Source organism: Anopheles nili, chromosome 2 (genome assembly GCF_943737925.1).
Source record: "Anopheles nili chromosome 2, idAnoNiliSN_F5_01, whole genome shotgun sequence".
In the NCBI taxonomy this organism is placed as follows: domain Eukaryota; kingdom Metazoa; phylum Arthropoda; class Insecta; order Diptera; family Culicidae; genus Anopheles; species Anopheles nili.
This window is the reverse complement of record NC_071291.1, coordinates 40856979-40884578: the sequence shown is the minus strand read 5'-3', so window position 1 is coordinate 40884578 and position 27600 is coordinate 40856979. Positions and strand designations below refer to the sequence as shown.

Here is a 27600-nt window from a genome sequence, read left to right as displayed (position 1 = left end):
AATATTCACACCCGTCTATAGTTGTTCTTTTCCCCACCCCAACATAGTATTGAATAGTGGTCCTTGTTTTCTGTCGCGACTATGCCTTTTGCTGTAGAACACATTTGAATGGAATGTACTGCGACTATTGTTACATTTTAATGACCGTCTCTCTGTAAATTATAATTGAGGAGAGCTTCGCAACGTGGGCCCTCTTCTGGTCTACATTCGCTCAATGCTTGCGGAAACACATTCTTAGGCTTCTCTTCACTGTGCTGAGACCATAAACTACCACTAATAGGTGACTGAGTAAAAATGAAATCCATTATTGATCATGATCTGCTGCAACACTGCGCCTCTATTGTAAATAGTCGCTCAGTCGAAACATTCGCTGAGAAATTGACAAAACGAGCGTTTGTAACTTTGTCTGATCGTGTTCGAAGCAAGTCACACCATCACGTTATAGTAACCCATGCAAGACAAATGGCGCTGAGACTTCCTGATTCCTGACACGGCCGTTCTTGTCTCTTATACCTTTTTTTGGCACCCAAAACAACGATCGCAATGGCAATGGTTCACATGTTTGACGATGAATGAAAGAAATGAGAATGGAAGGTTCATCTTCAAAGGAATTCATATAACTTTTGCCAATTATTTTCGTGCTCATTATAGTGTACATATTTTCGATCAAAACGTATGTTTTTGGAAATATAAAGAAAACGAACAGTTGTCACAACAAAAGAAACAATTTAATTTAAATAAAATTTAATTTAATTAATTTAAAACAAAACATAGAAAGGTTCTATTTTGCAAACATTGAATCTTAATTCCGATATTCTCCGGAATAATAAAATATGTTTAATTGCTTCTTGAAATACAGAGAAAACAAGGTTACAAATAAGGGAATTGATAATATGCTTGTGTAAAACGTTAAACATTTGGAATGGAACACGTGGAACTTCAAATACTGTACATTCACGATTGATTCTAATTATACTCAACATATGCAACAGAATCTAACAAAAAATTAATTTCATTATCAAAGAATCTACGGTGAGTATCGTAAGAGCAATCTAAAGTATATAGATAATATTTGATATGTACAAAACAGAGTAACGATCGTATATGGGGTTCCGTATACGATTCGGATATGTTTTGCAAGCGATCAAATATTCATAAAATCGAACTAAAATCCATTATTAGTGGACAACGATATGTTGGTTGCGCTAACAAAAAAAGGAAAAAAACATAGATAATGATCGAAAACTGTTTCAGTTGACTTTCCAACTAATAATATCAAATAAAAAAGCGATTCGGCAAATATTTCGTTTTACTTTTTCTCTCATTTCGTTCATTCATCGACCAATTGGAAAGAACATACAATGCATCGATATCCTTTGCCCTGTGTATAAGTTACTCAAAAATATCTTCCTAAAACTGGCGAGCATACACTATCTTTGATTCATCTCAACTTTGTTCAACTACAACTTGATTTGTTCGTTTTGTTTTTGTATCAATATACCCAAAGTGTTTAATTCGATTTGTTTTGTATCAATTGTTTCATTTTTGTTTGTGTTTAGTGTTAGTTGATTCGTTTTGTTTCTTATAATTGTTTCATTCGTTTATATGTTCTTTTTTTGTTTCGTTTATCAGTTTGTTAGCTTTTCTTCAAAGGCACACAATATGTTTTTGTTTCTCTTTTGTTATGTTAATCTTCCCGTCTTGAAATGGTTTAAAATCTATCCAAATTTTGACACCTTCTACTACATAAAATTTCTATTTCTAGCCATGTTTGCTGGTTCTTCTTCGTTTCTAATTATTTCTCGCTCTTTTTTATATTTTCGTGCTTGTTGTGGCAAATGGGGCAATAAGTATCTCTTTGGACTTTGGACACGTGATTGTATATATATCTATAAAGTGTTGTATATATAATGTTCAGTGTACTTATTCTTGAATGCAAATAGATTCCTATCAATACACTGCTGCATCGCAAAGTGGTTGTATAAAAATAGCGAAAATATTTTCTCTATCTTTTGTTCGATATCATCATTTGTTTCTTTGTGGAGAAACTTATCAATTTCCATCGCTGTTTAGTAGAATGTGTCTCATTTTTGCTGCGTTTTGTAGTTTTTTGTTACAGAATGTTTCAATGGTCACTGCATAAATAGTACCAAAGCAATTTTTTTTGCTGTTCCTCCCTATGAGAACGACCGACGTTAAAATCTACGAGTAATTTGATTCAGTCTGTAACGAGACACGGAGAATTTGCAGTGCATATTTACTACAATTCAATCACGCGCGTACGCTAAGCGCGAACCCCAAAACAGCAACCGAAATATTCTCGCATCCTTACTACACGCTACGTGAGATTCCAGTTTAAAGTAGATTTTCATCATCCCTTCGTTACTCAGTCCGATGCTGGCAATGGATTCTTTGTTTCAGCTGCTTTTCTTCTCTTCTTCTTTTCACCGATATACATTTCACATTGAAAAACATCAATCACAAACACTGCACACGCGTACGCACGTAAAAGACAACAATCGCATTCGAACCAAACACTGCTACAGCTTCTACGTGAGCCAGCAGTACTCCTTGGCGAAAGACACATAAAGCATGCATCCAACATGGAAATGATACGCCGATACGAACGGTACCATCGTACGAGTACTACACACTAAACGCGAATAAGCGATGGTCATGCAATACGATGGGGTCGACATTTTATAAAAAAAAGTTATGTAAACTGGGATATGGATGACAAATGCAATCGATTCTATTAACATTCCACTCCATAGCTGACGACTTAGCTGAGCTAGATGACATATTAGTAACCGATGCAAGGATCAATCGATCGATCCAACAAACACCCCGTTGTGAAGCTGAGCTGACCACCCTTTGAGTAAAAGATCTCTTTGTGCCCTTTTGCCTACTTTTGATCTCATTCGGTTTTCGTTCATTTGCTTGGGTTTTTATGGGGTACGTTTGATAATATGTGTAACGTAGACAGTGTGTGTATATATATGTATATATAATACGAAGAAATTTGTTCCACGCGTTTCACTTTGTCTCCTTCTTCTAAGCTAGCTTCTTTTAAATGTTACTTAGCAAAAATAGTTTCTCTTTTTACAATAAAATCTTACCATCTTTCATAAACTCCGTCTTTGCGCTGCCATCCACGTCGGTATGGTAGCTGAGTGAACGATTAAACCTTCGGTTTGTCTGCATATTCGTGATCATAATTTAATGTTTTGTTTCAGCTTCTTATCACTATTCCCCCTTTGCCTATGCTCTATCACCAAGCCATCACGAGCCATCCCAAACACATCCGGCGTGCGTCGGTGCCCAACGGTTGGCCAAACACACGACGATTGAAAACCATTTAATTTCACTGATCACTATTGATCTTCGTTACCTCGCAAATTTTCGTCAGTTACCACCGGTTGTTCATTCCGCAACCACAAGTCGCTCCTCTACAGTGCTCTAAGCAAGTACTAGCTGTTATTCCATCCTTGCACGATCAACGCAGCAAAGGGATAGGACAAATGTAAGCGGTCCGCTGCTGCAGGCTGGTTGGTTTTGTCGCCTATGGCTGGATACACTATCGCGTTAATGCTTGGACAGATTAAGAGGGACATCTGAAATGTACGAAAGAAGCCATTTAGTTCGAGGTCAATTGATATCTGGAAGGCAACATTTTTAAATGAGCAGGAAGAGCGAAACAAAGGTGAATGAATACGTTTACAGAGCCAACGGGTAAAGAAACGATTTGAAACTATATCTGCAACGTTCTACAACGTATAGCCTAACAAAAAAAAATGCAACAAAAACAGCATGCACACAAAAATCAAGCCACAGGATGATCCAGTATGCTGGATCCATCCGCAGGTGTTAGTAGTCTCTCAGTCTCTTACATGATCGCAGCCCTTCTAGCGCGCACTCACCGTTGCTGGGCTCTTCTTTGACGGTTGCAGCCGTCCCCGAGACTGCAGCAGCCGCAGCAGCAATGGAATGATCGGTCGCATGATGATGCTGGTATGCTGCACCTCCACCCGAGGGCCAGTTCGAACCGGGTGGGAAGCTGAACGCGCTGTCACCATTGACGGTGGCGCGCGAGGACGAGGTGAGTGCGGTCACGCTGTAGTTAAGGGCGGCCGCCGAACTTGGCGTGGCTAAGCTGGAATGTTGTGTGCGATGTGTTTCCAGCGAATCCGCAGCAACGGACGTCGGTGGAGCTGCAGGTGTGGAACCGACCGGGATGCGATCGATCCGTCGATCAGCCGCGAGACCGGTCGAGGTCGGTACCGAAGAAGCGGAAGGTGGTGGTGGCGGTGGTGGATGTGGCTGTACCAGGTGTGGTGGTGCGTGCGGAGTGGCCACCGGTGGCAATCCAGGATAATGCATCCAGAGCGGAGCCCTGTACGCAGCCATCGTAGCGGCCGTGTACATTTGCTGGTAGTACGACAACGAAGCCGGATGGAAAGGAACGGACGAGGCGGCAGCTGCAGCTGCGGCAGCGGCAGCTACGGCGGCCGCATTCATGGATGACCCCGCGGTCGAAGCGGCCAGCTGTGCCGGATAGAGGGGATAGAAGGGATTCGCAACAGGATGGTGCGAGGTCGGTGAAGCGATTACCGTGCTCGGTCGGATCACTCCTCCACTGGGCGAGTGGGACGACACTGACGACGATGGGACACCGTAGTGGCCGTGGCCACTCAGCAACGAACCGTCGACCGAATCGACTCCGTCGGGATTCGATTCCTTTTTCACCGACGAGTTGGATGTGTTTGAGTTGGAACGTTCGCGTGAAGGAGACGACGCGGCAGACGGAGAGTGGCCACCGGAGAACGGTTGGCGCAACGCCGCCGTCTTCTTTGGCACCGTCCGAATCGAGGTCCCCGTGGACAGTGATGCCATGGCGGATGTAGGTGTTGTGGCCACGTGACTCGTTGTGGTCGCGCCGCTTCCCCCATTGCTACTGCCACTTGGTGAGGAACGGGGTGATGACGAAGCAGCAGCAGCAGCAGCACCACGATGATGATGATGATGTTGATGATGCGGCCCCGGTGGTGGTGGTGGAGAGGAGTGTTGTTGGACCGTGCGGCCAAAGTTGAGTGGAGACGCTCGTGAATAGTGTTGCGGTGAGCCGTTACTTGCAGGTGGAGAATGTCCTTGTTGCCCGCCTAGATGGTACGCGCTACGGTAGGATCCGGTCGCTGACGTCCTCGCACCTCCCGGTGTCCCTCCGGCACCAGCGACCGATCCCGAGTACGGTGGCGTCGACGTGGAATCGTTCGTGCTGGGTGAGGGCGAAAACCGAGAGGACGAAGGCGCTGAGGAAAAGCTGCTAGGACTTCCCCCGTACGGATGCTGGCGGTAACGGGTGAACCCACTGGAAGCTGACCCCGACGGACCGCCATGATGCTGGCCATGATGAGCCGGATGCGCGGAATGATGCGGATGATGCGACAGCGCGTGTTGTGCATGATGTTCGGGACTAGGACTAAGATCCGGCGACCGGATCGTGCCACCATATGGTGGGTCGGCACTGCCGCTTCCACCGGATGTTGCTCCTGGCGAGGTGGCACTACCATTTCCGCCACCGTAGCTGGGCGAACGCTTCTTGGCACCGTAACCACCGTACCGGTTCGATCCCAACTGACCCGAATAGTGCTGCGGATCGATCATCGTGGGTGATCGCGAGCCACCGGATAACGGTTCCTTGCCGAGATACGGCGAGTGATACGGCTGGTGTGGTGACAGCGGGTGGTGGTGTTGATGGGGCAGTGGTTGCTGCGAATGATGATAAAGATGATGACTAGCTGTTGACGTGACCGATGCCACCGAAGCGTCCGCTTTTCGCGCTTCCGATGCGGAACCAGATCCCACAGACGAGGACGGCTCGCTGCTGCTGCTACTGCTGTGTCCCAAGAGGGAATTTATACTGTAGCTGCTGAAAGGCCGCGAAACCGGTGCCGGTACCGTGGAAGGATGACTCGAAATAGACGAGCTACTCGCTGCACCATTTGTTAGATGCTTTCCCGCCGTACCGTTCACGATTGAACCCGCACCGTTTACGTGGCCATTCGTTCTACTGCTACTGCTACTGTTGCCACCAGAGGCACCGTTAAGGGGACTTCCAGCTCCATTTGTCGTAACGGTGGACAGCGGCGTCGCGGTTGTCGCCGTCACTATAACCGGTGTTCCTGTGGCACCACCGGATTTAGGACGAGATCTCTTCGTACTGTTGCTGCCACCGCTAGCTCCATCCTCCAGCGAAACCTTCTCCAACTCTCGCAGGATCCGCTTCCGAGGGGACACGTGTTGCGATGCGGACGTGCTTGCAAACAAGGATCCGCGAAAGGACCCCGTACCGTTGCTACCCCGATCCGCTATCGTTCCCAACCGAAAAGGACCAACGCACGTCGAGGAGGCCACGGATGCACTGCTGTTCGCGGTTCTCGCCTGCTGTTGCTGCTGCTCGGTGAGCATTTGAACGATCGCGCTAAGGTCCTTTCCCTCGGGCCGTTTCCGCCGAGAGGCGCGTAGATGCGACGATCCACCATTCGTCAGCGGATGGTGTCCGTTGGTGTGCTTGTAGTCGTCTTCCGTGGGACCGTTGCGACTAACGTCTTTCCGGTTTTCCGAACCATCGTCTTCGCTTTTTTCCACCGACCCGGAGCTGGGTTCCGACGTGTCCATCGGTGACACGCCATTGCACTTCGGTGGGCTTTCGGCAGCAGGACGTTCATTTCCACCGGACGTGGCCGGTTCCTCCGTGTCGGAATTCTTTTCCTTTTTGATGGTTACGGGCGTATCGGCGGTGGGTTTCGTGTCTGGTGGTAGGGAAGGTTCGTACGGTCGACGGCGTTTGCGTCGGAGCCAGGTGCAGATTTCACGTGTCACTCGGATGCGTGAGTTCGCTGGTCGGAAGTAGAATAGGGATAGCTCGCGAGATATATTGGGCCGTGGGTTCGCCTGCTTCCAGCAGTGATCTCGCTGCCAAGGTGACGATTGGATGGAGCTGTTATCATCAGAAACTAAAATTGAACAAGCAAACGCACGATAAGAATCTAATGTCTGATGGTAGGAAGCGGTGCATGACTTACAGCTTAACGAAGTCGAGCTTTCGTGCTTGTGGAAATTGGCACTGGTCGAGGAAACCGTTGGTGGCCAGAAGGTGGTTTTCCGTGGAACCGAGATCCAGCTGGTTTTTTCGCCTTCCCTTGCACGGGCCAGTACCAGGATACACTTTCCATCTGCAATGGGACGTGAGAAAGAGTTATAATTGATGGAATTGGACATGCTGACAGTGTAGCCGATCTATTCAATATGACTTATGCTAACAGCATTAAATTGAGTCTAATATATTCAGTTGGTAACACAGGTAACCAAGATTATGTGGGGCATTTTTACTTCTTTAGAGGAACCCTTGTGCAGCGAACTATCACGTAAGCTAGGTTAGCTCGTCATTCATCTTACACGACCCTACGGTCAGCAACACTTTCCGCATCAGTCACTCGGAATGCCATGGCCCTTTGCTCATCCACTGGCGCATGTGTTTGGCCATTTCGCAAACGCGTGGCTCTCGTCGTAGCGCGATAAAATCACACCTGATGTCTGACGCCATCGTGCCGGCAGTGAACCGAAACCGGCTCATACGAGCTCTGCCGATGCTTTCTTCCCCATGAATAGTAGGAAAACGTACAAGGGGCAGGCATATTTCACCCAACAGGGACCACTCGCGCGCCCCCGGGACCGTGTCTTTTTCCATTGTTTTTCCGCCATCATGCGCAAACACGCCCGAACGGTTTCGCGTCCCAGAATGGGAAATCTACTTTTCACCTTCCGAGACGGTCTGTTACTAAATCATGCGGGTTTTTTTTGTCGAAAGATATCTTACCCACAGGCAAGATTAACTGGAACGATCCCACTACTTTTTATCCTCGTGAGTGATTTGATCGTGTGTCTCTGATTTTTACGGCCCTTAGGCTAGCGAAACGCGATCTCTCAGTAATGAAACAATACGCCCTAGCGGAAAATGGAGGCATAAAAAAACGACAACCAGTTCTGGGCCAATCCCTCACCGATCTAGCTGGCTCGATTGGTAGAGAAAGCCACCCTCGATGTGGAAAACAATCCGGGTGGAAAACTTAGTCGGTACCACCACCAACAGTTCGCACAATACAGCCACCGATTGTTTGGCAGTACGAAAGGATGTTTTTGCCCCCATTATTTGCCACGCGGAAAAGCAACACCGGTCCCCCCTTTGGTCGGGTGAGTTATGCTCACTATTTTAACGAGACGGAACACAAGTGCTAGAAACGTAACAGATGTGTATGTGCGCCATTGTTTCACACGTATAAGCGTTAGCTGCGTTACGGTAAGGTGCATTTCGCAAGGTTAGGAAAAAACCTTGCCTTCAGATCATCTTCTGACCGTTGGGTTTCTTGTCGATTTGCCTCACGCTGATTCTTTGTATTTTCCCCAAACCAAGGCTTCATATACGTGCTTGATCATTTGGATTATCAACCCACAGAAAAGTGCCACCGTTGGGTTGGAATTTGGTTACATGGAAAGCGTGAGAAAAGCTGCCATGAACCATTTTCGAACGATCGAACGAAAGAGATCCACAACTCCTTTCTCGATCTCAAACGCAAAACCGCCAAAACGGCATCAGCTGGTGGCCACAAAACCGAACCCGTTTCTACCCATTCCAGCCGATTAACGGACACGGAGCGACAGCGAGCGGTCATCGCTAATGGATTTTATTATTCCCGAACGTAAAATTAAACATACACCTTATGTGGAAACCAACGAAAGGAGAGAGAGAGAGAGAGAGAGAGAGTGGGAAAAAAGCGCTTCTGTCGGTGGGCGAGCTCGAGCAGTCACAATGAAATGAAGAGCCCTCGTGGGAGATGCTCTTCCGGTAGTTGTTTCGATTCGATTACGGAGCAGCAAAGTGCCCATTCCCCACGATGCCAGCCAGGACGTGGGTGTCGTGGCACTTGACCGGACGGTTTTTGATACACACCCGCGCGAGAGATCAAGATCTCGGGAATCAAATCATGCAATCATCACCACCGTCGTCTTCATCATCATCATCGCCGTCGTCGTCGTCGTCGTCGTCATTATCTGCCCACGCCCAAGACGATCCCCGGGTGAACTCTAGGGCGGAGAAGCGTTTGATTGGGTTTAATGCAGTCAACGAATTTCTCCGCCGGTCGATGGGAAATTCAGATAACGCCGTCAGCGTGCGGAGGCGGTTCAATTTCACCTCATTCTCGTTTCACAAGGTTTACGGTGTGGGGCAAAAGATGAATGAACGACGCTCAAGTTACGGAACCGCCTGCACGGGTACGATAATGGGTGGGTGTCGATAAATGTGACACAAAAGTCACCGAACAATCTGGAGGGTGGTATTTTAAATGAAGGACCATTCCCTAAAGATAACGGAAGAAACTGTGTAAAACCATTGGGGGCAAGAGAACGGAAAACAAAAGAAGAGAGTGTTGGAATAAAACCTCGTCTGGAAAATAAAACTGCCCACCTTTTTTGATCGAAATTTGCCCTAATCTGTCCGCACAATGGCGTTACTGGTGTGTGCGCTTGTAAAAAGAGCCGTGTTATAAAAATTAACACGCCACCTTTTCCACTTTTCCACATGGCCAGGCGGCAATAAACCCCCACAAGACCAGCCGGATGACGGATGGCGGCTTCGAAGTGTTAGAGCAATTTTTCCCGACAGTCAAATGGCACCACACCAGCAGCAGCAGCAGCATCAGAGGCATGGCATTCCAACCCAACCATTGCTGGCTTTCGGGTGAAAAACAGAAGGAAATAAAAAGCCTCATAGTAGGCGAGAGCAGGAATAAAAAAAAACCTACAACTGCACCACAGCCTGCTCAGGGCGCGGCAGCAACAGCACAGCTGAAACCGTGAACGCATCTGCTCACCCGTCATCATCATCATCCGCACCGTCATCAACATCATCATCGTTCGCTGTTGATGCGGGAAAGCGAAGCGAGGGGAAACAACTGGCAATCATCTCAACACGCCAATGCGAGAGTGCGAGAGAGAGAGAAAGAGAGAGGGACGAAAGACGCAACCGAGGGCACAATCACTAAAATGCGGTGGCAGACTATGCGCTAAGATCGAGCGATCGAGGTTTTTCCTTTCCCGGTCGAGCGAAAAACGAGCCTTTTGAGGCGTGTGCCTGCCCCTCCGCTGTGCTGTGCCTCTACTATCCTTCCCATCCCCGGGCCACCACCTCAATTGCTTTCTCTCTCTCTTTTCATTCTCTTTCTCTCACTCACACTCACGCAAACGCAAGAAACGGCGATGGCTCGTGCCTAAGCGCCTTTACTTTGCGCGCACGTGCCCTTTTCCTGCGGTTGGCCGGAAAAGTGCTGGCGGAAAGGTTGGCGCGCGTACATTCACACACACACACACACACCCATGTCGTCGCTTGATCTCCGTCTCACTTTCTCTCTAACAAAAACCGCTGTGGCGAACTCTCACCCCCTTCCCGTCGCATGATCGTTTGCTCTCCTTCTCTCTCTCTCTCTCACTCTCTCTGTCTCGAGCTTTATGCGCAGCTCGATTATGCTTACACATTGGAATCGCGTGCGCACCACCCTGCCATTTCTCGGAGGGGCGTTTGGTTTGCCGCAGCATATTACGCTGCCTTCTGGTGGCTTTTGGAGGCTCTCTCGTTCGCACCCGCACGAGCCAAACAGTTTGAGGAGTGAATGGGGGAGGGTTGTGTCGTGGGTGCGGAAGTGGTGGCATTAGATTTGATCCAGCTGGTGCGTTGCTAACATACTAGGGGCGTCGTACTACAGGCATGTGCTCAACATCGGCGGCAGTAAACGGGCGTCAATCGGCGTAGGGGTTTGGATTTTGAGACCCACGAAGCGATCTTTCCAGAGCCCTTTAGGTTTCGTGCGTTAGCATGAAGCATGGTAATCTAGTCGTGGATAATTTATAATGCCGTACTAGACGCTCCATTAAACGAAACGGATTGAGAGAAAATGAAATGTTTTCCAACCATGCTTACAATAAGTTCAGCTTGGTGTAATGCCCTGAAGTGTATCAACTATTCTCAATTTTTTAATCATTTACCTTCTAGTGTTTAAGGATTCATTATAATTGAGAACGATCATCTGCGCAATATAGACCCCCAATGCTAGGTATTTTGTCTAAATAAATTGATTTTTTTACATTTTGACAATCACAAACGATCTAAGCCCCCTTTCAAACATTCAAACAAATAATAAAAATACACGACACACCTTGATCCGTAGTGAACAATGCAAAAGCATAGTAAAAGGCATGCAATCAAAACATTTGCCAAAAAAAAGTGCTTCACAAACTATGTGGAGTACATTTTACGCCATTCCAAATGGAATTCCACTCCATAGCAACAACAAGTAACAATCTGCGAAAGCATCGTCCACCACTGTACCTATCGGTAACCATGGCCAGATGCACACGTGCGATCGTCATTTCTCCGGCCCAGCAGTTCGATCCCCTTCACAGAGGCAGACAACCAGCCAGGACCGGGCAGGACACACTCGGCACGAGCCTTGAGCCGCACGAAACCCTTCCACCACTCGCGTTCGCGTCAATTGTCACGCAACAGAGAGAGAGAGCCTCTCTCTTCCCAGCGTTACCAGACAAATTCCACCTCTGGTGCTATTAGATAACTTCCACACAGGGTGTTCGAGTTGAAAGCAGTTCGAGGACTTTCCATCTAGGCGTAAACGGCGCCGCTTGTCAATCTCACCAAGCAGTGGAAAACTGTGGAAAGTCCGGGAAAGAGGAAACTGAAGGAAAATGGAGACACACCAGAAGAACACACAGAGACTGTCAAAACAACACAGCGTCAGTTAGGGGGGTTGTCCCGAAAGAAAAAGAGAAAGAGGTGGGGCAGGAACAGGGCAATAAAGCGAGCACGCGTCCCTTGTAAAATGGAGGCGTGTGTGTGTGTGTGTGTGTGTGCACGCGCGCGCGCGTTGGTAATGAAAACATCAACAATAACTTCACTTTTCCCCCGCCCTTTCAAACCCTCCATCGGCCCTCCATCTCCCTATGTCGTCGGCGCTACGACACCGCACCGCTTGCTTAAGGGTGGAAAATCTGTTCTGCTTTCTCTGTGCCCTGCCACCTTCCGTGGGAGCACCCCATCACCTGCCACGGCCACCCCCTCCTCCTCCAAGGGCGTTATTACCGGGGCCCTCGTGCGCGTCCTTACCGGTCTAGTGCCTTTAACGAGTGTACCAAACCAACCGTCTCCGTGTCAGCCCTTGCGAGGCCCTTTTTGAGGCGGGATCTACCCTTTGAAGACGGATGCCCTGGATGTGTGTGTGTGTTTGAGAGTAAAGGAGAAAGCGCAACAAAGAAGGGGAGCCGATGGGGCATACACACACAGACACACGGACACCATTCTCGGTGTACCGTATTTCACCCCTCTCGTCATTTAAAAAGCGAACGTGCGCGCGTGTCACCATCATTACGCCACACCACCCACAGGCCACACCCTGCCGAGCCCAAGAGTCGCTGAAAACATACAATTCACCTCATCACTCCTTCTCGCGTTTGCTCTGGTGCTCTTAGCGGAAACCAAACCCCCCTAGGGGTTTCCATCCACCCACGGTCCACGGGGGTACAATTTCCGTTGCCTTCACTCTCGTCCTTTTTTCCGCCCTTTTTTTGTGCCCGTTCTTCCACCGTCACGGGCAGGGTACGGGCGTTTGTGTGTTTGTATATCCACGACCTGCCTTTTTCGCGGTGCAGTTGCTACACACAACTCCGGCGTATCCACGATCGATTCCCTTCTCCCCCTTTTCCTCAAAGGATCTAAGGGTAGGTTCACACCCCGCCTCACCTCGCCCCAGGCGAAGGATGAAGGATCGAGCTCCAAAACAGCACGATGTGTTACATAATTACTGCTTAGGTTCGCATAAAATTTTACGATTAAACGATTAGTTGCTCAAAAGGAAATAAAAACAAGGCAGCATGTTTTCGGTGGATTCGTTGAAGACGGCGCCAATCGAATGGGCAATTATGCCACAAACCGACCACCCTTCCTACACACCAATTTGCCCATCGGGTGGTCCGCGAAAGGTGATAATGATGGCGATTACGAGAGGTCGAGAGCGAAGGGAGTACGCTTCCAGCCCACACACACACACACATACACACAGGAAAGACCAAGGGCAGGGTGGAATTCGCCAGTCTATGCGCTTTCCACACCAGAAGGCGAGAGAAGAAAAAAAAACAAAAGCCAAACAATAAAAAGCAACACTCGCCCTTCGCGCGCTCTCTCTCTCTCTCTCGCTCTTACATCCGGTAAGAGCCAATCGCCGTCCTTTTCACGCTACATTTCGCTCGCTAATGCACCGTCTCGTTTTCGCCTCAATTTCCCAACGCATTTCCACGCATCTACACGCGCGCGTTGCATCTGCCACGGAATTGCATGAGCATGAACACACACACACACACACGCCCAGACTGCCAAGCTGCACCAACACCACGAAACGAAAACCAACAAAGCCCACCCGAACGGGGGAAAAAAGAAAAAAAAAAGCAAAACCAAACTCAGAACCAACCCCCTTTGAACAGGGATGCGGCCTTGCGGATAGAAACAAGGGTCGACAGGGGAAGGGAAACGGGGGGGGGGGATTTTACTTCCCCCGGCATTTCCGGCGTCTGTTTCGGCGACCGTGTGTGGTTCGCCTGAGTGTGTGTGTGTCCTTTTCCCACGCACGCATCCCGCAATGAGAGGACGCATTTCCAAAGGGCCAAACCCTCTTGCTCTCTCTCACTCTCTCTCGCTTTTCTCACACAGCCACATGGCCCTATCCCGCCGCCCTAGCTGGCACACGCCGTGATCCCAAGCGATATGCGACAGATGGTGGTGGCCACCTTTTGGTTGTGTGTTTTTTTTTTTATTTTCCTTCTTGTTACTGCTTCACTGGATCTCTCTCCCTTCGGGGAAAAATATTATTTTCCACGCGTTTTCTCCTGTGTCCTTTTTTTGCCACACCCTGGTTCCTTGTGCAGTGTCCAAATCACCACCATCCATATCCTGCCCGTGAAGGACCAAAAGACGAGCGACTCTGTCGTTGAGTATGTGCGATCTTTTGTGCTTTCGTATCGAAAATAGGACGCATTCTCTCAGGATGAGCTTGTCGACTTGTCAGCTGACGAGTCACTAGCACGGCAATCTGCCAAGAGGGCTTGATCATGTCACTGTCCTTAAAACACTGTCCAGATGCACCTGCAATCGAATGCACTTCAACTGCACAAGTGCACTCAAGAGTCTTCAAGACTGGATCTCCAATGACCCCGGAAGGAAGTACCATGTTGAGGTAGTCCTGGTGTTTTAGGCGATGTGTTTTCCCGCACGTCAACAAAGCGCGGAAAAACCGATGCACTCTCTCTCTCTCTCTCCCGAGGTGAACGGTTTCCTTTTCTTTTTGTTTACATCAACCGTTTTCCGGTGATCTAAACATAAACAAACGGCCCCTGCAAGAGACGTTGCAGCAGCAACAGCAGCATCAACAGTAAACGGAACAAAAGCTTGATGAAAAGTGAAAAGTTTTCCCGCCCGAGGCGCTTCCGTTCGATCGTCTCCCACTCACCAAACTGGGAGATCGTGACTGTTCGTTAGAAAATACACACGAAAAAAAACCTTGCCGAGAAATAAACCACAACTCCGTTGCTTGTTGCGTTCTGTGTGTATGTGTGCGTTTAATTGGCCCTTTCCCAGTCCACTGATCAGAGAGTGGGTTGGAGAGCGAGCAAAAAGAAAATGGAACCGGCACAGAGGAACGATCGCGGCATCGTGCGGTGGTGTTGTTGTGCTACCGCGCAAGCTAATTCATCGTAATTTGCAGCGTGGCTAATAACTTCACGGGAAAATAGTACACGAGAGAAGAAAAAAGCAAACCAAAAAAAATAACTAACAGAAGACCAAAGGCGAACCCTACGGTTGAAGGGGTTTCGAAGAAATTCTACGAAGCCTAGCTGGCGTAAGGGCAGCCCTGGGAGGGTAGGTGTTTAAGGAGTGAAAACAAAGCGCCCACAGCATCAGAAAGAAGAGAAGAAAAAGGCCAAGATGTGCTGCAATGCGCGGTCTGATCTATGCAATGATGGCCACGAAACGCACCTCTACCTGGTAGCAAAAGCTGGCGTGTGGTAGACGAAGCGTTTTAAAATAATTATTTGTGTGAAACATGACCAGCTCCAAGCCCTCTGGATGCAATTGATACGGGCTAACACGGGTAAGGAAGCCGACAGAGAGAGAGAGAGAGAGAAAGAACTTGTTGAGGCACCGTAGCGGGAAAATGTAATACAACATGGAAGGAAAAATCATCATCTGGTGTACAATCGGGAAGCGATCCCTTCGAAGAGAGCGATCATGCAAACTGCGCTTTTTATGGGCCGTGGATTTCATCTAACATTGCGGTTATATACTTGGGATCATCAGAATATATTTCGATGTACTTAAGATGGTCAGGAATAATTAAAAATTGAAAAAAGCTATGATTGTAGCGCAGCGGTAATTAATAATTCGTAAAAACTGCCGCCAAATGTGACATAAATGATAAGAAAAAAATACATATATATTAGACATAGGCTTGTCCAAAACAAATGTAAGGCTACAAGAGAGGCCTTGTGATGTAATATTCTTTAAAAAAAACTCTATTTAGTATTATCATGAACGACAAACACATTATACCATACAAGATCATGGACCATTAGCACCGTTTTTATCTCGAAGCAATAAACCTAAAGCAGAATCCCTCCCAGCACACCATGAATTGTGCACAAAACACGCTAAAAACCTATTGTGAGACACGCAAGCCAACCGTTGAGAGTTTGTCAAGCGCGAGATTCATTATCATAAATCAAATATATCATTTAATCGTCATTAATTATCGTCAACCTGCTGCAACCCAAGCGGCAGCGTAACGTTGAAAAAGAGTGGGACGTTAAAATGAACCTTCGTTCAAATCCTATTAGCAAGAAACAAACAGAACACATCTTTAAGGACAGGCGCTTGTCGCAAAGGGCTTGGCCTCCTCTTCTGCAGGAAAACTCGCCAGTCAGGATTTGTGCTGGAAAACGACAGAAGCGACCATCGGGAGACTAAAACTGGGAGCTTTGCCTCAGTTAAGTTAAAAACCCTCCAGCAGCGGTTGATTATCGTTCGGCCATTACTACTGGGCACCCTGTGTTTGTCGGTGTGTGTTTGTTTGCGCGCCCTAGACGTCACTCGGGGATGATGCTAGGGGGGCCGTAGATGAAGATGGACATTACCTTAGACCGATCGTGATCGCCACCACATGCTCCAGCAGCTTAAGAACACCGCAATAGATAAAAAAAGCACCTCTGGTGTGGAGCCTTCTCGATGCATGGAGGGAAAAAAAACGAACGAAGTGCAACATAAACCGTGAAGTGTGTCGTGTGGTAGAGGGGCAGCAGAAGACCGCTTCCGCTACCGAGAGGGCTTCCCCTTTCTCCCCCCCCCACCCACCCCCACAAGGGCACACACGCACGCGCCCAATGTAGAGCGTGTTCTACGAACCAAAACATTTTGCGCTCGTGCCCCAATCAGCGGCAATCTTACTTTTCTGTTTTGTCGTTTTCTTTTTCCCTTCCTTTTTGTGTCCACCTTTCTTTCCCTGCCCATCACCACGGCGCAGCAGCATAAGGGCTGCTCCCCGAAACGTGGGGCGCAAAAGGGACGTGTCCTCCTCTTCAGCACTCGATGGGGAGGGCTCGAACCAATTTGAAGGAGCTCCTCCCAGAACGAGCCCAAGGGGGGTTTGCTGCCCGGGGTAATACACCATGACGAACCAACGGTAGGAGGGTGTATGGCCGGGTCCGTGGAGCTCTCCCTAAATCCTCCACCAACGTCTGCTCTCTCGCGCGTGCTGAAGCACTTCTGGCTCGTATCGCTTTTATTGCTTCAGCACACCTGTTGGTTTGGGTCGGGGGCAGAGCCGACCGGTCTCGGTCAGCTTGTTCCACTTTAGGGGGTGAAAAAAGGGGTGGTTTTGGGGTGCGGCTGGGGGAGAGGGAGGACAGAAGCCACGGCACAACACAACACAACAACAACGGCAACATAAAAAAATGCTTCAACTCAGCGCGAGGTTGCGATGTTGTTGCTTCTATTTTTTGTTTGGTTCTTTCTCTACACCTCCCTTTTTTCAACCTCTTGCGTGTCTAGTAGTTAAAGCCCGACATCTCTCTCTCACTCTCTCTCTCTCTCTCTGTCTCTCGATGCCAGAGATTTGAGTGAAGTGAGCGGAAAGCTACAACCGAAACGTGAGCCCTATTAAAAAGTTCACCAACCAACTGACCGTGGTGAGGGGGAAAAGCGAGTGGGCTTAGCGGGAAGGATTTGTTTTTAGTTTGGGTGCTTCTTAAATTGAGAGACAAAAAAAAGGAGCTACATTTGGCCTTCGACGGCGCAATGATCCATTAAAACTGGGCGAAAAATCTAGACCATACGCACGGGTCACTCAAAATGTTAAACCCTTTAAGCATGAATAAGAAAATGGGCAAAAACCAAAGCGTTACACAAGAGAAATATTAAAATAAAGCACAAACAGAGAGTGAAAATGATAATGCAAAGCAAATTCCAGATGTTAACGTGTTTAATGCTTCTATTAGTTCTATTTGTTTACTATTTGTAGAGGCTACTATAAAATTTGTTTATGCTAAAGGTATTTAATTTTGATACACACAATTTACATATAATTTATTTATACACATAAAAAAACGCAATCTTGTGGCATGACAGTTTTGAACAAAAACAAAAGTTATATTTGAATTACCAACGAAGAAAAGGTCAGTTTTATCTGATATTTAATTCAAATGTAGAAATATAATGCTAGCGGCTATGTACCTTAAGCTACACTCATTATTCGATATCACACAGTATCGAACATACGACAATTGAACAAAAATAATAATATTTAATGCAATCAGCCAGAGCATCACAATGCACAAATAGTCCGGTATATGAACTCTGCAATGCGAAATGGGAATTTTGCCGACCAAAACCAAAATTGTCGCCCTCCCATCATGCAGCATAAAAAGCCACAGCTTCTGTTTGCTTTACATCGAAGCCGAAGAAGATGGCTCGATGGCTTAAAATGTGTCATTTTTCGCCCCATTTCCGTGACAATTTCGCGCACCAGCCCTCCAAAAGAGAAGCCGCCCTTCTTACGACGACAGCAATGCGACGAAGGGCCAGCGGCCTCAGCCCGCAAAATATCGCGTCGATTTACGCGCACTTACGAATGCTTACGATGAAACGAGCGAGACCAGAATTATGCGCGAAAGGCAAAACGAGAGCGAACGGGGCGAGAAATAAAAAGCGGCAGCATAAAATATCAACCCATGGAGTGGAGCAGCGGGTGAAGGATGCAGAGGAAGCCCCCCTCCTTTGTGCTTCACCTCCACACCCACCCACCCAACATGCGTCCCAACAGCCCGAGAAGGTGGAAAAAGCGGCTGGATCTCGGCGCGCATTTGCTGAGCTGTTGTGTTGTTGGCACGAGCCACGCAGAAAACCGGACGAGCCACCGGGTTTAGTGAGGGTGCATGTGTGTGTGTGTGTGTTAGGGGGTTGTAGCGCGTGCCAAGCACGAACCTTTCTCTTTCTCTCTTTCACTGCATCCGTTTCCCGCGGAGAGGCCACCCAATCCCTATCTTCTTCTTTTTTTGCTCCAACAAATGGCCTCCAGTGTGTGAGGGAGAAAGCAAACCGCAAACGGATTGTGGACGGACAAATAAATCAAGAGAGAAGAAAAAAAAACACTTCCCTTCTACCCCCACACAGAGACACACACACACGCTCTTGGGGCACCCCTTTACCATACTTTATTTTCCATTCCCTCCAGATGGAGTGCCAAAGAAACGACCCATCTGATCGGCGCCACGTTCAATGAGAGAGAGAGAGAGAGAGAAAGCGAGAGAGAAACACACAACAAAAGCCTGGCCAGATAAAGCTTGCCGGGTGGGGAGAAATCGGCGCCTGGGGGTGGTGGCGGTTGCGGGATGTAGCACGAGCCCAATTTCACAGCCTTCTTCCTCCATGATCCCCTTCCCTTATCCTCTTTGCCTCATCTATGCTACCCAACACACACCCCCCCCTCCCCCTTGGCGATCTTCATCTTAATCTTACGTCTGTCATCAGCTGAATATCCATCTCGCAATCTCTCTCTCTCTCTCACTCTCTCTCTCTCTCTTACACCAACCCATTTTCTCGTGCTTTTTCTTCTTTCATTTTCTTTCATCCCCCAGGCAACTCTTTTCCATTTCGTGGCAGCTCCCATCAACCCACCCCTTTATGGATGGGGGGATCGTAGATTCACCCCCTCCCCCTTCTTTGGAAAGGTAGGCACGGGCTGCTGCTGATCGCATTTCTTTTCTTTCCTGCTACTTCCATCCTTCCTTCTCTCTCTCTCTCTCTCTCTCTCTCTCTCTCTCCCATTCCGCCATTTCACTCCAAAGGCTCCAACGAAGCCACGAAGAAGCGCCAAAGTAACGCGTTTATCTCTTCTCTTCTCGCCCCACCCCTCCCCCCTTCCCCACCATTGAGTGGCCCACGAGTGGTATTGGGGGTGGTGGAGCCACCGCACAGGGTGGTAACGCAACCATAATACCCAGCAGCAACAGCAGCAGCAGCGCACCCAGCAATTTTTTTCTCTCCCCTGTTTCGTTTGAAGCCACTTGCTGCTGCTTTACGGCGACACAGAGGTGGAGGGGGAGAAGAAGGGGGTTACCTTCGCCTTTCTTCACCCGACGAACGGACCGAGTGTGGGACGGTGGGGGTGAGAGGTGCTCCTTAAAGGCGGATGTGTGTTTGCATCCCGCGCGAGAGGCATGTTTTTTTTTGTGCCTTAATTTTTCATGGTTTTCTTTTTCCCCCAGTCACCCCAGACACGTTAGGGGGCTGAGAGAGAGAGGAAGGGTGGGGAGCCACCTTGTGGAGCCTTCTACACCCCCCACCCGGACACACACACATACACGCCCGGAGGATGATGGTGGCTTTCGTTTTGCTTCTCGCATTTCGCCTCTCATTCCTGTGCCGATCTTCTGACCGCCAATAGGCCTAGGGAGTGTTGGAAAGAAAGGAAGGAAATGGTCCAGGGCACGGCCAAGGGTGTGTGTGTGTGTGAAGATTAGTGATTGGACGGGCACGCGTGCGCGCGCGCGCGTGCTCGTCGTAAGCATTTTGCGCCGCCACCTTTCTTTTGCTCCTTTCTTTTCATCGTGTCGTCGTCGTCTTCTTGTACCTTTTCTTTCTTTTCTTTTACGTCCCCAGCTGGAGAGGGCGAGCCGAGATTAACTCGACTGCACACCCCTCTTTTCCCGAAAGCGCTTTCCCCCTCCCCCCACCCAATAGGAGAAAATAGGCGCCACGCAGCAAAAAAAAAAGATACGCTACAAGTCAAAAGCAGCACGAGCGAATTTTTCACGCTTTTTCTTAGGGTGCTGGGGGGCTGTAAAAAGGTGCCTAATTTTGCTATGGGCTTGGACGGATGTGCTTCCCCCTCCTAGCGGCACGAGCCACAAACGTTTTGTGCAAATAAGATAGAAATTTTGTTAAAATCAGCCAGAGTTTGCCAGTCACATCAACATCGGTGGCAACGTTTTATCGGCATCGAGTGGCCAATTGTCGCATATTCTGGAAACTTAATATCAAACACGAATCTTTATATGCAAAACAGCTAAAGAAAGGCTAAATATGATGGCGTAAATGTCAAGCAAAGCTGCTGAAAGATGCCCTATGCAACATGTCTATGAAGATCAATGAAGGAAAATGGCATTTTCTGCACTTTGGCAACCAACAGAAATTTTTTTGTGTGTGGCTACGTTTGAGGTGGACGAACGTTACGTTACGAACACACGATAATTGCTCCTCTCTCATCTACACCCATTATCCTCCGCGCCGAAAGGATCACGACGTTTATTAGCGAAAATAAACGTACCAAAAAAAAACACTTCACTATCTCGCACGGGTAAATATTGGCCACTCAATCATACCGGGAGGGGGATTTTATTTTTGACACCATCATACCGACTCGGTGCATGTCCGTCTGCCCGCGTCTTTCCCGCGATGATCAATTGCCGTTAATTATGTTGTTAAATTAAATTATCATAATGGGCCACTCTTTCGCTTGTGCCGCCCATTACCGGCACCGACCATGCCGTCTAAATTGCCCAGAGATGCGAATTGTCAAGCAACGATTGCCAAACGGGACACACGTTTCGACGATTAGACGCACTTTCCCGCCATGACCTGGCTGGCGGCTTGGGCTTTTAATTGCATAATTAGCGTCGGAGTGGATTTATTATCAGCCCTCTTTGGCGCCTCGGATCCGTGGCTCGACCGCCGATAGGATGTCTTTTTTTTTTTCTCTTCACCCCAAACAAACACACACACACAAGCACGAGCGTGCACTTTCACCATTTTGTTAGCGAGAGCAATTTAGAGGATGAAGACGAGGTGTGCGAAACCGTGGATATACGATTATCCTTCACTTGGGCTCGGTAATGAAGCGAAAGGAAAACAAATGCGTTACGTAGAATGCTCTTTAGCTGTGAGACGGGGCAAATTTTAGATGTCACATGACTAAGGATGGACAGAAGAGTTTTCCTTAGGACACGGAGGGTTTTTTTTAGTATACATTCAAAAATACAAACACAGTGGCTATTTGTAATTGACTAATTGATACGTATTGATCGTAAATGTAAAAATTTCGTTTTACATTTCGTTGCATGTCAAAATCACAAAAAAATGCAACCGAAAATAATGCTATAATTAAACCAGAAACAAACAATCAATAGGAAGAGACAATTAATAAACACAAGCGATAATTAAAAGCTGATGGCACAGCTCAATATACAAATCAGTTCAAGAGATCGAATGCTTTGAACGTGCTACATTACATTAGGATAAAACAACAAGAAAAAGCTATGAAAAGAGTTTAAAACATTCTGACGAAAGGAAACAAATGAGACATGGAAGTTAACTCAAAAACTGAAGCATTATAGAGCAAACTGTATAAAACATTGCTTCCAAATTGTGTTTCAATGAATTCAAAAACCCTCAGCGAGCTCTAATGATAGTTTAAAACAAAGGTAGGCTTTTCATAACATACGCAATCAAGCTACACGCAAACATGCTTCAAACAGTTGAGAAAAAAAGTCCCTCCACGAGTACAATTCTTTTACGCACAATACATTCCCGTGTGCTCAATAATCTCGATCGTTAATGCCGGATTTATCGAATAAGCAGAAATCCCGCCCCGGGAGAGCACAAAAAAGGGGTATCATTCTAATGACGCGTTTTGAAAGTTATCCCCCCCCCCCGCTTCACCGAGCACTCCATTTTCCCTCTTCTGAAGCGTCACCACTTGAGCAGAAACTCGAATTCCGGTACCGGAAAACCGCCATTTCCATTGTCTTCGACACATTGTCCGGGTCATTGTGTGGCGCATTAATGTACCGGGGGCAAGAGCGGGGCGCTTTTGGTAAATCGGGCCCTTCCTCAAGAAGGTTAGATGCCGTTTTGCGCCCTTCCACACCACCGGTTAAGGGCCACTGGTTCGTGTTTTTTTGTTTCGTCTTCTAAATTAGACGTTCGGCCACGGCATATCAAACCCCTTTCGCCTACCAAAGGGACCACCTCCTTGCCCCCCCTGCACCGGTAGAGCACACACAAGAAGGCTATAAAACAAAACAAAACAGGATAAAAAAGCGAGAAAAAACAATAAAGCCCATGGAGAAAGATTCGGTATGCCTGACCGCGCCCGGCCGCACGTTTTAATTCTCTCACGCATACTAATATTCTCCCATGGGTATATTGTTCTTGCTCGTCGGAGCCAGCAGGGCCAGCAGCCTCTCTCCCTGTGCACCGGGGGCTAACTTATGGGCCATTGTTTCACACCCGCGCGGTTCTACCACCCTCTTTTTTGGGGGGGGTGAGTGAAACGAGTCCAACCTCTCCACTCCAGTCCCCTTCTCGAACCGTTCCGCATGGCAACGGCCACGGCGGCCTCCCAGCAACATAAGATCGCCACCGGACGCGAACACACAAGGAACCGACCCACGAGACCCCATAAGGTTCCTTTACTTCCTGCGGTGAGGCGGTGGACGGAGGGAGGTACGGGTGCTCCGATTTTGAGCATAATGCCACCCAACTCACCCGCCGTGCGCGGGGTGCAGCGGCGTGGGTGGGAGGAAAATAGCGAGGAGTTGTTGGCGGGTGTGAAGCGAGGTAGGGGGAGAGGGTAAAAATGGAAGCATTGTTCGGTTTTAAAAGAAACAAGCGGCGGAGGGAGGGGGGGGGGGCGACGAGAAGCGACGACCCTCGAAGGGTGAAAGAAAAGAATCTCAAACGAAAGATATGGACCCCAAAACTAACCCCAACACACACACACACCATACGGTGTGCCATCCGTGCGTGCGTGCGTGTGTGCAAAATGTTGCTCCTTTTTTAAGCGCAAACGACAAAAAAAAAAGCGCAAAAACCGCCGATTGACAATCGTTTCATGACGTAAATGACTTCACACTGCGCGTGTGAAAAGGAGCGCATTTTGATTCGCAGCCAAACAAAAAAAAAAAACAACAAAACAAAACGCAAACTTGCATCGGTTGCACTTTATCGAGAGCTCGAACAACGAAACAGTTGACATTTCAAGCGGGCAAACAAACAAACAAACAAACGAACGAGCAAAAAAGGCGAACGAACGTTGCCTATCGTGTGTGCGCGCGTGCAAACAATGCCGCTTGTTTTGCTGCCAGCGAAAACTACATTTTACATTTGACACAAACTTCTTCACAAACTTCATCAACAAGCCTCCCAGCTACAGCCCGCGAGTTGGCTCCCGTTCCACATGGAAGATAATCACGTGGGTGGGTGGGGGTGGGGGTGAATTGTTCTCGTTTTATTCTTCCTTTTCTGTCTCTCCCTCTCGGTATCTTGTCTGCTTGGTTTTATTTTACTTTTTTTTTTCTTTTGTTAGCTTCATCCGTTCGTCGTGTGGTCTAAATTATCCCCTGCCCCGAGACAAGCCGCGAGAGCGCAACGAATTAATTCCCGCGCGTCGTAAATTACGCTCCCCAGCAGGCGGGAAAAAGAGGGGGGCGGGGGGGCGGACGTACGAAATAATAAGTGCATATTGTTCAGTCCACCCACGCGCGCCTCGGGGGCCCGGTTTTCGCTAAGTGAATCAAATGGCTAAGGCGACACGCTGCCGACGAGAGAGCCGTGTTAAAAAGGAAGAAAAAAAAGCACCAAATGGTGGTGCATTGCAACAATGCGCGCCTGCACGAGGGTGTTTTGTGGGGCGCTGAGGGGGTTGGGGGTTGATCTCCCACCTCCCCCCCCCCCCACTGCGTAAATCATCAATAATTCACAAAGCCCAGTACCAGCAGCAAAAAACAACTACAACCGAAACGAAAAACAAACTCCCTCCCCATCGGGGGCTGCTGCGAATGTCAAGCGAATGGCGCGCGAAAAAGAAAGAAAAAAACTGAAGAAAAAGCGCAACAAATCCTTGCGTAAGGCAAAAGGAAACCACTCACATTTTAAAACACACACTCCTTGCTGATGCATTTTAGTTGCCCGTATAATCACCACACACGTGTAGTTTCCATTTCTTGCCATTCCCATCGCAGGAATTCAAATTCCTGCCTAATTGCCATCAGACCACCGGTAAAACCATGTTTTCACGGCTAATCTACGCTTTTATTGGCGCTGTTGCGCTTGAATCACAATCAATTGTAGCTCCCCGTGATAACGCCCCGCAGGACACGACGAGCCTTCTTTCCCCCGGGGCGGTTTAGGCCCCTTTTGCGTACGTGTCGTCCACCAACGCAAAGCTTCCACCAATGGCAGATGTGGAAGGAAAAGCAACCAACCAACCAAGCCAGGCACACGTCAGTGTTGGCGCGCTTTTTGCGCATTTCGTGTGTGTGTCTAACACGCGCTTGACCCTCGGACCCGGTGACTGACCGATTTTTGGACAGCCCGAAGAAACGTTCACAAAAGATAATCAAACCGTCTGAACAGAACATGCGACTGGGTTGGGAAACTAACAGCGCACACGCAGAAGGAAAAAAAAAAAACAAAACCCCACAAGGAAAATGCCTCCATCGCGCCGGTGTAGCAGATAAGCGGGACATTCTTCTCTGGGGTGGCTTGCTTATCACCTAGTCCAGCCTCCGACCGAAAACGACCCCAAAAGGAATCGTTCGAATCCGCGAGGAAGTCCCTGGAAAAGAGCTTCCCGCTTATCGGAGGAGGTGTGGCCGAATCGTGTGTTATCGCGTGTGACGCACGGGGAGGACGACTGATTGACGGCAGAATTTGGGTTTTTTTTTCTTTTCACACTCCAGGGAGAGAGATAGTGCCCGCGATGGTGGTGGACTGTGATCCGTGGGGCCAAAGGTTCCGCGCGAATTGTGACGCGAAACGTGCGCAGACTGCGTACTTTACGTGGCGTGGCGCGTGGCCATTTCAAAACACACACTTTGTAGCGTGTTTATTTTTTCGTACTTGGTTGCTAGCCTAATCGTGTAGAAGAGGTTTGAGTATGGGTTACAAAAGTATCTGCACAAAGGAGATTAAAAATGCAGGACGACTTTTGACAGATGATCCTGACTGGCCGAAAGAGACCTGTCGATGCTGGCAGTCAGTTTGTTTCTAATGGAGGCAACGCCATACTCGAAATTTTTTTTGTCAGCATTTCAAATGCACAATGTAAGGTAGTATCTCATACTAACTCCAAAAATATACACATCTTTACAGTCATAAGATCAAATCGCCCATTCAGCAGCTATTGTTTTCCACGACTGTCAGATGAACCGTCAGTCTGTGATATTGGATTTATTTGTGATTTAACTGAACGTGCCTTATCCATGAAAATCAAATACGTCGTCGAAATCAAACACGTTGCAATTGTAAAAATAGTACCAACGGAACCGGACCCTGAGCTCACAACAGGGATTTATGATTGAGTAATGCGATTACAAAATGCCTCGCATATCGAACCTTTTGACCTTCAGGTGTTCGTGGATGATTCATGCACGTTCGCAGAAGCGCAACGACAATAGATTATCGGATGCCCTAAATGATGCACCGTATTTTGCTACGGCTTCCAGCTCCGTAATTCGCCCATAATCGTGTAAAGCCCATAATCGTCCATGGCGAAAGAATACACCAAATGGCAAAGGGCGGATACGGGAGAGTCCTAACCGCGATAAGAGGAAGCGTTCAATAAAAGAAGTGCTATTTTTAGGCTCGCTAAGACGCACAAATCAAACGTGTGTTTGATAAGCGTTATGGGTCCGTCACCCAGCAGAGTGACCGCGGTTCGATACCGATAACCGCGGCTCGATCGCCAATTAAAGGCTTTTTTTGTCGCTTCCCTCTCGGTCGACCTCCGCGCCATCCTGCACCTGCCGTTTCCGGACGGTCTCGTTATCAGACAGTTTACAACACCCGTCGTATAATGAGTGTGGTAAATTTGCAACAGATTACAGCACGTCTTACGTAGCGAGCGAGGCTCGATTTGAACTTTCACAAAAAAACGCTTGTTTTATTTTCGGAACGGCGATTCCTTATGCACCCAATCGGCAGCCGACTTGATGACCACGGCAAACGGCACATTTGGCAATTGCCATTCGGCGGCAATCACAACAATTATGCTGCGTCATTGTCTTAACAACAAAACCGCGATCAATCAACACCAAGGGTGGCATACCCCAAGGGTCCACAGCATCATGCAACTTACCTTTAAAAAACTGCCACCTGCCACCATGGCCACCACCGGCACCGGTTGGAGTACTCGGCGTTCCACCATTCGGTATCGTACGGCCTCCACCAACACCACCGGAAGAAGAACCACCGACAGGCGTGTATTTCGACACGGGTTTTCCCGGTGTAACGACTGGCCCTTCCGGTGGACCTCCTGCAACACCGTTGCTGGCGCTGTTTCGCTCGTTTGCTGCGGCAGCCGCCGCAATCGACTTCAAGGCTCGTTCCTTCGGATGCACAACGCTGGAGAAATTGGCCACAGACGACACGGAAAGGGCCACCGGTTCCGTCTTGGGCAGCTCAGCCGCCGACGACGACGCCGGAGACAGGGAGGCCACATTGGAGGAGCTCGTCGTGGACAGAGGCGATCCATCGGGTGATGCGCTTCGATTCAAGGCCAGTGGTGATCTGGCCTCGCCTCGAGCACTATCCGGAGGAGATGGTTTCACCTCCGAGGACGAAGCCTGCTTCCCGGCCTGACAGGACACATCGGAAGCCGTCGGCGATGGAGGTGCGCCTGTCTTTTCTTCCTTCACGGCCACAGGCGTTGACCGAGGCGGGGTTCGCTCGCCAGGGCTGCTAAAATTGGCCGCCTGCTCCGACATGTCGGCGTTGCATTTTGTCAGTATTTGGCTGAGGATGTCTTTGCGCTGCTGCTGCTGCTCGAGCGTTCCGGGACTTTCCGGACGGTGGTGTGAGACAACCGGTGACGTGTAGGTACTGGCGGTGGCTTGAAGGTCCTGCGATGCGGGTGCCGGGTTGATAACGTACAT

General features: G+C 48.5%; 1 protein-coding gene across 1 annotated transcript; it reads right to left on the bottom strand.

Moving 5' to 3' along the window:
- Positions 1 to 3585: 3585 nt before the first annotated feature.
- Positions 3586 to 27600, bottom strand: LOC128730664 (protein hairless-like). Its single transcript, XM_053823738.1, has 4 exons — positions 26805 to 27600; positions 7086 to 7235; positions 3891 to 7016; positions 3586 to 3614 (listed from the first exon to the last, which is right to left on the bottom strand). Exons 1-4 carry the CDS (start codon positions 27598 to 27600, stop codon positions 3586 to 3588), a joined length of 4101 nt encoding a protein of 1366 aa, XP_053679713.1.

Bases quoted from the DNA above. Each gene is read 5' to 3' on its own strand.
- LOC128730664 (XM_053823738.1), bottom strand. From the start codon at position 27,600: ATGTACGTTATCAACCCGGCACCCGCATCGCAGGACCTTCAAGCCACC. The intron at 7,236-26,804 runs GTAAGTTGCATG...GTCCCATTGCAG, and splicing joins CAGGTGGCAGTTTTTTAAAG to ATGGAAAGTGTATCCTGGTA. The intron at 7,017-7,085 runs GTAAGTCATGCA...GTTCAATTTTAG, and splicing joins AAGCTCGACTTCGTTAAGCT to TTTCTGATGATAACAGCTCC.